Raw genomic sequence first — 11,709 nt, 5'->3', positions numbered from 1 at the left:
CCGTTTGACAGAGTGTTTGACAGTTTTCTTATTTCCCTAGCTCAGAGGGCCCCTCATCAGCTAATTTCAACATGGCAGCCTCAGAAGCTGAAGTCTTCAGGGAAATGTCATTTTTAATTAAATCCCAGGTCCTTTTAGATAAGCAGTTGGGTGTTAATTTCACTCAGGGCGTGACGTTGTCAGGAGCCCAGGAGCATGACGTCTGTCTGTCAAGATTAATCATCATGCGTAAACTGTTCGTTTTTTCCCCCCCCCTGTCTTCTTTTCCCAGTAAACAGGCTTTCCTTACTGCCCTGCCAACAAAACCAAGCCATACTTCTAACCTAATGGCATGAATGACAAGTGGAATATCCATCCATCCATTTTCGCAACCACTTATCCTCACTAGAATTCCAGGCGTGCTGGAGCCTATCCCAGCTTTCATTGAATGAGATGCTGGATAGACCCTGAACTTGTTGCCAGGCAATCACCGTGTGCCAATTAGGGAATACAATTAATGACAATACACAATGTACAGTTTTTTTTCCCTCCCGGGAACTTGAAGGTTCCACTTCATGCTCTCGGTAGCATTGCCAAATTGATTATTTTTCAGACTCTTTTGATTAAAATGTTAAAGGAGCCAAACAACAAAGCTAATGATTTTTTTATCTGGTATTTTGGGGACTTGGCTTTCTTGCATAGGCAGAACTGACACATTCAATATGGCGGACGCGCCGACGTATTAAGGCAGAGACCAAAAAGTGTATACTGTACACTGAATTGACCAGTCATATTTAGATAATTTGCTAAAAATAACATTAGAATCACCACTGTACTTTTAATATGATTTTATTAGCATTATTATTTTAGTTGTGCACTCAAAATCTTCGTGCATTGTCGTCAATTTCCGCTTAACTTCGTCATAAGGTGAACTAAACACCGCCTCCATTTTCTCGTGTGTGTATGTTTTTGCACCGTTGATGTAAGCTGGAGGTACTTCAGGACCGAACGCAGAGACACTATATATTCAGAAATGGACGGGTAATTGTTTTGTTATTTTCGAACTGAATGCATTGATTGTGCAAATGCCTATTGCATTAGGTTTAGTTTGTAATTGCAGCGTTAACTGGTTTCCATAGCCACGCGCAACCTGCCATACTGGGAACGTGCCTCTCATTATAAGCTTTGTTTTCTATATTTATTTCAATTATGCTTGCACACCGCAAGGACATTGAATGCAGTGGAATAATTGAGTAACCACGAGCCAGCTTCTATTTGAATGAAAGGGACGTTCTATCGGTCACCCTTTGTGTTTCGCCTGCAACGTTAGCACACTTCGCAGTGGCTGAGTGGCTTGCCTACTCACTTTGATCAAACTCTTTGATTTCATTATCTCATATCATTGAAGCATGCATGCGTGCCTTAATAGCCTGGAACTATGATTAATCTTGTGAAATGTTGTCAAGTGGAAACTTATTAATAAACACACTTCACTGCACGGAAACAGTCATGAAAAACATCTTTTGATTTTACAAGGTGTAAATATGAAATATACTCTTATATTGAAAATATTATTATGGTGTAGCTGTTATTTTTATTAAAACCTTTGAAGTTACTCAAGTTTCAGTTGCATGTGAGTTACTTAATGAGTAAGTGCTGCACGATTTGCAACAAACCATCTTGTGAATAAATAAATGATCAACGCCAATAATGATCGCAAAACACGCCCATGTATCCCATCCCTAAACAAAACAAAGCCAAATGGTTAGATCCATAAATACTGGGACAATAACACAATTCTCACGTGTTTGTTTGTAAACACATCACCACAAGATGTGACAGCAGTTGCACAAACTATTATTCCACATGTCACCCACTTAAGTACACCCTTGACATTTTTTTTAATTCTAATTTATATTTATGTACTATTTTATATCTTTGCATTCCACAATACACTGAATAAACAACACTTTTCACATTCTTTTGACCTAATACGCAATTATTTATCTTTCAGTATCAGCGATGTTGCAGTTGGAGTGAAGGTAAGTTTGCATTTTAATCTTTTGCATTTTTTTCTTCTTCAAAATATCTAACCCCTGTGACACCTTTTGCGAGATACAATTTATTTATTTTTTAATTCAATGTTTTACCAGGTAAGCCAATTGAGAACATTTTCTCATTTACAGGATACGCATCTACTTTCATTAATTTTTATTAAAACAAAATACAAGCAATTCATAAACCTTTGCCAGCCAATGTTTGGCAGCATATAAAAAAACAAAACAAAAAACAGCAGTGGTGCAGAGTTTGTCTCGGGCTTATCACACACAAATCAATTCGCACATCACTCACATCAATAACAAAGGGATCATTCTGGCGCCGTGATGTGACGTGCAAGTCGGGCACATTCGTCAAGAGTGGGCACAGACGGAACAAATAAATCTCGTCATATTTTCTGACGGTTTAGCTGGTTTGGGTTTTGAATCACACATGATTGAGTATAGAAACCCCAAACTATCACTCTATCACCAGAACGGCCAGATGTTCTTTTTATCAAATGCCCAGTTATTAATATTTTATTTTTGTCTTACACCTTTCAAAAAGAATATTTCTCCAAATGTCTTGCGGATTTTCACAATGATCCTTGGCAAGTGTGAGAAGAGAGAATTTTTTTTTTTTGTCAGCTGTGGTTTTTGCCTTGGGACCTCTATCTTGCTTTCCAACTTCATTTCTGCTTTTCTTTTTATCTTTCTTAAGTCGTCATGATTGCAATCCAATGAGTGCATTAAAGTCCTTGAAGATGACTAAAAGTGTTTCTTTTTAGACAGCCAACTTCTGTACTTGCTCAGAAAAAAACAAAAAAACATTCTGGTGATAATAAAAAGTCCTTGAATCTAATCCACATATTGAAGGCAAAATACAACAAAGTGGAAAGGATATCAGCAGTTGAGGATAAAAGTCAATTTATTGGGAGAGATTTGTTTCCTATGCAAGTCAGACATATTTGTTTTATTAGTGTGCGCTTGGTCACTGCAGCAGAAAGCACAAAGAAGAATCAAAAGAAGTTTTTGGACAAAGGAGAAAAGTTCTTTTTTTTTTAATAGAAACATGTAGGCGTTCAAAGCTATGGTGTAGTTTGCAGCCTCCTCCTCTTTTGAGTCTCCTCCACCTACACATCTTTAATCAATCTGTGCTAAAAACATTTTTTGCAGAGAGGATCAGATGAGCTGAGTATGTACAACAGTCCCAACAAAGGCATGAGCAGTATGAGTGGTGAGTTTTTCCCCCATTTTGTTCCGTCACACCAGCGAATGATGTGCGTTAGATCAGACTATTAGAATAGATCGACCCACAGAATTTTATATTTGTATTTATTTATTTCTTTATTTTTTTTTTAGATGGGAGTTCCAGTGGCAGTGACAGTAAAAAGCTGAGGGTGGAGGAAGCACCACCGTCTCGTGTGCTTCACATCAGGAAGTTGCCCAACGAAGCCTCGGAGACTGAAATCATTGCTCTTGGCTTACCTTTTGGAAAAGTCACCAATATCCTTACCCTTAAGGGAAAGAACCAAGTGAGTGAAAGAAATGGTAAAAATCACACATTGGTCTTCTGATTTAAAAAATAAATATATATTGTTCTTTCTTTTTTTATTTCATACTCGTCCCTTCCAGGCTTTTTTGGAAATGGGCACTGAAGATGCTGCCATCACCATGGTTAACTACTACACTACCGTCAGTCCTCACATCCGCAACGTCCCCGTCTTTATTCAATACTCAAATCACAAGGAGCTCAAAACCGATGCCGGCAATCAGGTTTGTGGTGTCCGAATGATCCATTTTGGAAGGCTCAAATGCTACATAGGAATTGTTCGACCTCATTTTGCAGCGGACCCAGGCGGTGCTGCAGGCGGTTTCGGCAGTTCAGTCTGGTGCATCCCCTGCCTCAGATGTCCAGGAAATACTTTCCACCGCCTCTAGTCCAGTTCTACGAATCATCATCGACAATATGTTCTACCCTGTAACATTGGATGTACTACAACAGGTATTTAGGAGCTTCCTACCTATTCTAGATTATTCCTCAGACTCGCAATATCTATTTGTTGTCATTTAAAATGTGCGGTTATTTTATTCTCAGATATTTTCCAAATTTGGTACCGTCATGAAGATAATCACATTTACTAAGAACAACCAGTTCCAAGCCCTTCTGCAGTTCAGCGAACCTGTCAATGCCCAGCAGGCTAAGCTGGTAAGAAATGAGACCTTCAGCTTCCTGTTGTCAAAATACAAACATTTTGTATGCTTTGCCCTGTTAAGGCACTTGACGGTCAGAATATCTACAATGCTTGCTGCACACTGCGGATTGACTTCTCCAAGCTTGTCAACTTAAATGTCAAATATAACAATGATAAGAGTCGTGATTACACACGACCAGAGCTGCCAGCTGGAGATGGCCAACCCACCATGGACCCTGCTGTAGCTGCAGCTCTCAGCAAAGACAACTCCCTCCTTGGTAAGATTCCAGGTAGATATAACTTTTCTCTTTATTCCTCCCTTTTATGTCTGAGACATCTATTCTATTTTTTAATTTTTTTAAAATAATTATATGAAGGACCAAAATTGCACAAAAAAAACATGTTTTAATGAATTGAAAATAAATACAAAAATATACAAATGCAATACATTTAATATTTTAACTTTATTTTTATTTATTTTTACATTTGAGCAGTTTTGGTCCTCCATACGCTCGGTGCCATCTTGATTATGAATTTATTTTTTTTCCCCCAATTTTCTGTCAGGAGCCCTGAACCCACTCAGTGCAGCAGCGGTGGCTGCTGCTGCTGCAGGAAGGGTTGCGCTAGCTGGACAGACAGGCTCCAGTGGGGTTCTCTTGGTCAGCAATCTGAATGAAGAGGTCAGTAACACACACACCTGCTGGAGGAACCATCCACATATTAACACCGCTACCTTTTTACCCATCACCTCATCATGCAGTTTATCGGTTAATCGTAACTATGAGTGTTGCCATTTCCAGCCACATTTGCTTTCAGCGAATTCTATTTCACATATTACAATTATGAATTATTTTTGATCTTGGACAGCTACCTAGGATAAAGGATTGTTTGTTGTGACTATATTGGAGAAATGGAATCAGTGGGGTGAGGGCAAACTGTAATTGTTGCAGTTGTTTTCAAACTCCCAACGAGAAGAGTCGGGTTGAGTTTGCCAGAGGCAGCAATACATTCACATTTATTTACTACTCACCGAGTGCAGACAGTTCGTTAGCCGATGAACGTATTAAAGAGATAAGATGTCAAGGCTTTGCAGACATATTAAGAAAACGGTCCAGTGAACCTGCACTCAATTATCTCCCTCACTGAAAGGCTTTCCGTCTTTTACCTTACCCTTTATGTTCTGTCGTATTAATTATTAAAAAAAAAAAAAAAAAAAAAAAAAAAGGGCCGATCTCACGGCCATCAGCTTGTCATCCCCGCGTATGAATGCTTGTGTCATTCTAAGTCTCTTAACAGTATCATGCTGACGTTATGATACTGAGCTTCAGTGTTACTTGAGCCTCACGGGCTAAATTTAATGCCACCGTCTTGCTCACATGGCCTTCACATCAACTCTCACACAATTTCAATTGCATGCTCGCAAAGCACATGTTGGCCCTTCTACTGTTTTTGCACTAATGTTCTCCCTCACTGTGCAATTGTATCTTTACAGATTGCTGCATGTTTTTATCCCATGGTCATGGCTCTCTTGATTATTATTCTTTTTTTTTTTTTTTACATGAATGTATTTTTTACCCTTTTGCTTTTTCCAGGGTGAAATACATTTATACATGGAAATCCATGTTCCAATTATTGCTAAAAACATCGATCCAAGCCATGATCGCTGACCAAACTACCTGCATTCCAGTGTACTGACCTCTATATTTTTTGTCCCTCCCTCACTTTTTTTTATTTCCCCCCCCCAATTTGCATCCACCACCTTCCCTTTCCCAACTGTTCCCCCGCCATCCTTTTTCCCTTGTCCATGTAACCCCTCTAACTTGCTTCACGTGTTGATGGGGGGCCGTATAACCCTTGAAATCAACCCCCCCCTCCCTCCCTTCACCATCTCACCCCTCAAAACCTCTTCACGACTTTTCTCTCCTCCTCCATGACCACCATCTCCATCACTCTCCGGGGGGAGAACAAAAAACACCATTCCTTCTACCTACCTTCGTTCTGGATCGATCTGTCCATCTCTACCTCCGCTCCGCTCCGACTCTTCTACCTCTCTACCTGTCTCACGCTGCTTGTTGCTCTTCTCTCCCTCTAAAGATGGTTACGCCCCAAAGTCTGTTTACCCTCTTCGGTATGTTATCGTTGGCTCTTGCTCTCCTCTCTTTTCTGCTATCTACTCTTTTGTTTTTTCCTATTTTCATCCTCTTTATATTTCTCATTACAATTGTTAGTCATTTTTAATATCAATATGAAGTGTTTTTTTTTAGTATGTATTTGCGCCAGGTAGCTTGTTAAGTACCCTCAAAACAATTTTTCAGTTAATTGGTTTGGGTTCATGTTTATAATCACAATTTCACGATGGCAAATAATGCATGGTTAAGCAATATATATATATATATATTTTTTTTTTTGCATGTTTTTATTTCTTGCCATATGACCAACAGTAACCTAATAACCTGTGTATTTAAGAGGCTGTTGTTTCTCTTTTTAAATATTCTTACCGCACACCTCTCTCTGAAATCTTCCATCTGTGTGCTCCTCTCTTCTCTCTCCTTTGATTCTCATCTAAGATATCCTCTTCTCTACTGCTGGTTTTATTTTGCTTTTCTAATGACCTGCTTTGTGTCCACCTCCACTTGTCCTGGCTCTCGTGTAGGAGTCTACGGTGATGTCCAGAGGGTGAAAATTCTTTACAATAAGAAAGACAGCGCTCTCATTCAGATGTCAGATGCCAACCAGGCTCAGTTAGGTGAGTAGTTGTAAAAATTGAAATCATTTTTTTCAAAATTGCAAGATTGTATTAAAAATGAATCAGTATAACCCTCAAAAGGTACTGTATAAAATTTGTTGAGCAAGCACATTGAGCTGAAACTGGGAGAAGTTTCAAGTCAATCCACCCAATTAAACATTTTCATAGGAGAGGAGAAAACCGGTTGAATCAAAGACGCCATGTGTCACATTCTTGTTCTGGAAACTTGTCTATAAATTGATTATGTGAGAGAAGATTTTGATATTCAAAGTCTGTGTGTTGTGGTACTAACACGATGCAGCACCGGTTGTTGTACCGGGGGGGAAAAAAAAAAGACATTTATGAAAACCAAATGCAATTACTGAATTCTCCAACCAGTGGATTTTTGTATTTTTCATTTATTTTGAGCTACGGTGGAGAGGTGGATCGATAAGGAGGATCCTTCATGGATCTCAAGGGGAAATCCTAGTTTGATTTGAATTGTTTTCCTCTACCTGTTTAAAGCCATGAGCCACTTGAATGGCCAAAAGATGTATGGGAAAATTATCAGGGCGACGCTATCCAAACACCAAACGGTAGCACTGCCTCGCGACGGCCTGGACGACCAGGGCCTGACCAAGGACTATGCCAACTCTTCCCTTCATCGCTTCAAGAAACCTGGATCCAAGAACTTTCAAAACATTTTTCCACCATCTGCCACTCTCCATCTCTCCAACATCCCGTAAGTGTCATTGATCCTTTTGGGAACATTTCTATTTCTCATGTTCCTGGCTACACCTAGAATCATTTTTAGATGATCATAGAGCCCATAAGTTGTTTATTTGTTTCGTTTAGATGTGTGGTTTATTTAAAATTTGGACAAATGTGGATCTGGTGTCATGTCTTCTCTTTATTTTCAGGCAAGATGTCACAGAGGATGACCTACGACTGCTCTTCTCAAACGCCGGAGGCGTTGTGAAAGCATTTAAGTTTTTCCAGTACGTATTCATTTCCGACACCTTCGAGAAGTGACGGGTAAGGAGGCTTCTGTTTACACTAGTTTGATATTTTCCCAGGGATCGCAAAATGGCATTGATCCAGATGTCGACAGTAGAAGAATCTGTCCAAGCTTTGATTGACCTTCACAACTACAACATGGGATGTAACCAACACCTAAGAGTTTCCTTCTCAAAGTCCACCATTTAACACTTTGACCCCAAATAAAAAAAAAAACAAAAAAAAACGATTCATTCACTCAATTGTCAGAAGCTACTTTTGGTTGAGGGAAACGTAATTTGCTCCAAAATGTAGAAATGTTGGAGCTATTTCCAATACCTCTCTGGAAAATATTGACGTTGATTGTTATTCCGTATGATACTTTGATGTAGAGCAGCATTTATTTCTTAATGTAGACGAAAAATATACACGTGCCTTATTTGATATCAGCTATCCAGAGCCTACACATTTATTAAGGATCCCCCCCATATGCTTTTTATACTCATGGTAATACTGAAAACTGGATTGGGTTCTCTTTCGAGCATTGCCACCGGTCAGGTTGTTTAGATTTTTCACTTTGGATTGTGGAGTTTTCCATTTCTGATATTTACTTTAACGGCAGTCCCCAGCCAACAAAGTAGTGTTTTCTTCTCCTTAAATTTGTCCTTATTTTTGACTTGAATAGCATTCCTACTCTTCCCCCTGCTTATGTATTTTCAGTAATGGCTTTTGGTGACAATGTGGCTTGCATATTTTATGGCTGTTTTTTAAACATTTGCTGTCTTTTCCATAGCAGTATGATATCATTGTGAATAACATTTGGTTTGAAACTGTATGGTTACAAAACAGGTTACTTGAGACTTTTACTCAGTTGGACCAAAGTTTCCGTGCCTTAAGTATTCCTGTGATTAAAAAAAAAAAAAAGTTTACATTTGCAGAAAACTGTCCTCGGTTTCAAGCATTCCTAAATTTCTCCTGATTATTCCCAAAATGACAGTAACTAAAACTTATCTGAAATGAATACAAAATGAACATAAAAATGACCTAAAACTTATTGCTTACTTTCAGATTGTTGTCCCAATTTGTCTTTCTTAATTCAAATGTGTTTTCCAATTGAAAAGTTGTTTTCCAAGAATTTGAGTGCCGATTTGAGTCATCTTTTCTGCATTTCTTCTGTAGCATGCGAAATAAAACATTTCTCAAATAGGCCTTCTTTCATCTCTGTCTCTCTTTTCACTTAAAAGTAATCATTCGTAGAAATGAAACCAACTTCCATTTCGGAAAAACTGCAGTTGATAGCTAGAGAAGTCAAAGATTCATTTTAACGGGGCTGGCAGTGATGAGGATGTTTCTGATACCATTAATTTCTAGGATCATTTTTCTTAACGTTGTAACCTGTAAATTGACAATCTAGTTAGCTGATGGACTTATTAAAAATAAAAAAAAATTGCAACCTCTGCCAGTAGTCATTAAGGAAGTGCTGGCTGTACACTGATGTCCTCCCACTCTCCAAAAATGACTTCAAATTGGCCATAGTGGCTAATGGTTGTCCATTCCCTTGTATGTTCGTGCCCTGTGATTGACTGTCAATTAATCCATCTTTTATCCATCCTCCCACCCGAGGTCAGCTAGGGATAGACACCTGCTTTCCAATGACCCTGAACACGATAAATGTTATTCAAAATGAATTCATGAATAAATTGAAAATAGAATTAGGATGTCATGGTTCATTTTTTATATGAATAGACCTTGTGTTTAAAAGCTAACACTGACGAATTGAATTTGGCCATGTCATTGCTCAATTTTGTGGTCAGAAATGTATTCAAAATGAAAACCGATGTTTAACAACACTTTACAGGCGCCGTGTCAAAAAAATACATTCATAATAGGATGCTTCACCGCTGCCATTTAAAATGCAGGGATGCCCGAAGGTGTTTCATATCAGAAGCCGAAATGATGACAGCTCAGTTCAATTATGAAGCAGGCGTGTTCTTAACATCGTGCTATGCACAATTACAACATTATTAACTGCATGCATGTGGTTACCATAGCAACAAACCTCCCTCTTTGGATTATGGTCAGTTTTCTGTCCACAACAACCTGTGCGAAGTGGAAGCATCCTCATTTGATGCCTTATTTAATTTCTTATTGATAAATGCCAAGATGCCTAATGAGCCAGTTTTCTACTTTAATGCATGAAATCACATCACTAGTCCTTGACTGCGCCGTATAACAGCCCCAGGCTTTAAATATGCGTAGCCGAATCAACGTACCATAATTGTGTATGTACCCTAAAATAGCTTTCCAGTGGATATCAAAGTCTACACACCCCATGACCTCAAAGCCCGCAGCTTGTCTGTGAAATCTTGAGAAGAGCGCTCCTAAACAGACATCTCAGAGCTTCATATCAATTCTATACCCGTCGTGGCCACCTGGAAGTCAAGTAGTGTCAAGTTATTGCTTCCTCATTGGGTCAGTGGAATCGACCATCCCCTGTTTTTCTCTCCACAATTTCTTATAAAACGTGGTTCTCACCTCGCTCATCCGACACCACTTTTTGCCTTAGTAATTGACGATACCACATTCCTCTCGGCCTGCTGGTATCCATCATCTGTCTCCAGAGTCCCTCACCGCTGGTGTTCACCAATGGATTACTACCGCCAAAGAAATCGACCACCTTATCGCTATACTTCTGGTCAGCCGACTCAACATAAGATCACTGGGACTCAGCACGATAGAGTGACAGCTCAAGTAGTAAGCGAGAGATTAGAGTTTAAATAGCAAATGTGCTAGATGGTGTCTCAACCTGCTGGGGATACCAGCACAATGATGGAAAACAGGATCACAGCTATTGTGGCCTTCCATTCCATTTCAACTATCACTTTCAATTAATAGCACCAGTTATGAACTGAAACGGTTTAGAATCGGAGAAATTAGCATTAGATTTAAAGCCTGGTCCATCTTTTTTTTTTTTTACACGAAGTACATAAGGACAACACGGAACACACATTTGGATGCACAGCACTGCACCATCGAATTTCTTCTTCTACACTACTGGCACTAACACAGCAAAGCACAAGGGTGTGAAATTACAGCTTTTATAAGAAATGAAGTTGCATCCTCCAGGTTCAAAGGGCAGCTATGCTGTTACTGAATTATTTTTTCAAAGGAAATTTGTACGAGTCGTAGATAGGGAAACACTCGGGTGTTATTATTGCGGATGGTTGCTCAAATGGCCTTTTTCAAAGTGATCTCTTGCATTTATCAAATGTTAACATGATTCAATGCAGTCACACATTGTGTGTAATTTCACTTTCAATTGACCGTATTGATCGCTCCGTCTTGGGTCATTTAAGATCTCTGATAAATGTTAATGAATGGATCGGGTAGGAGCTCAACTTGGGCTTTGGAATCAGTTGAGGAAGCGCTGCAGACCAAATCAATTGCAAAACTAGTGTTTTTATAAAGATCCTAATCTTCATCCTGATTACTACCGAGAAGCCGTTGAGCGAGATTTATATTAGCACTCTTCAGAATCGTCCGATATTTTGCTTTGCTATCACCATCTTAGGTGATTTTAGCTTTGTCATTTTTTTACCAAGGGCATTCTAGAGCCAAATAGACCTGAGATCATATAAATAAAGAACCAGCTAAAAAAAAAAATGTCCAGGCCAATATGCGTTTTAATATAATCATCCCACTTTCCATTCCCCTTGTTGTGTCTGCATTTAAGTGCAAACTGAAGCATGCCTTTTTATTTCAGAAGACAGTTATAATG

General features: G+C 39.0%; 1 protein-coding gene across 2 annotated transcripts; it reads left to right on the top strand.

Annotated features, from left to right (window-relative positions):
- Positions 1–911: 911 nt before the first annotated feature.
- LOC147041796 (polypyrimidine tract-binding protein 2-like) lies at positions 912–9,738 on the top strand. Of its 2 annotated transcripts, none has more exons than XM_085939492.1 (14): positions 912–1,020; positions 1,994–2,021; positions 3,192–3,252; positions 3,378–3,550; positions 3,651–3,791; positions 3,865–4,020; positions 4,114–4,224; positions 4,293–4,488; positions 4,775–4,890; positions 6,305–6,338; positions 6,864–6,956; positions 7,461–7,677; positions 7,856–7,933; positions 8,012–9,738. In XM_085939492.1, exons 1-14 carry the CDS (start codon positions 1,013–1,015, stop codon positions 8,139–8,141), a joined length of 1,542 nt encoding a protein of 513 aa, XP_085795618.1. In that variant the 5' UTR covers positions 912–1,012; the 3' UTR covers positions 8,142–9,738. The 2 variants fall into 2 exon arrangements, with proteins under 2 accessions (XP_085795618.1, XP_085795617.1); XM_085939491.1 differs by having other exon boundaries at positions 4,293–4,500; positions 8,012–9,737.
- Positions 9,739–11,709: the final 1,971 nt, after the last annotated feature.

The sequence above is a fragment of the Syngnathus leptorhynchus genome, chromosome 19, assembly GCF_054491065.1.
Source record: "Syngnathus leptorhynchus isolate UIUO chromosome 19, UIUO_Slep, whole genome shotgun sequence".
Lineage (NCBI taxonomy): Eukaryota > Metazoa > Chordata > Actinopteri > Syngnathiformes > Syngnathidae > Syngnathus > Syngnathus leptorhynchus.
This window is presented reverse-complemented; position numbering and strand designations above follow the sequence as displayed.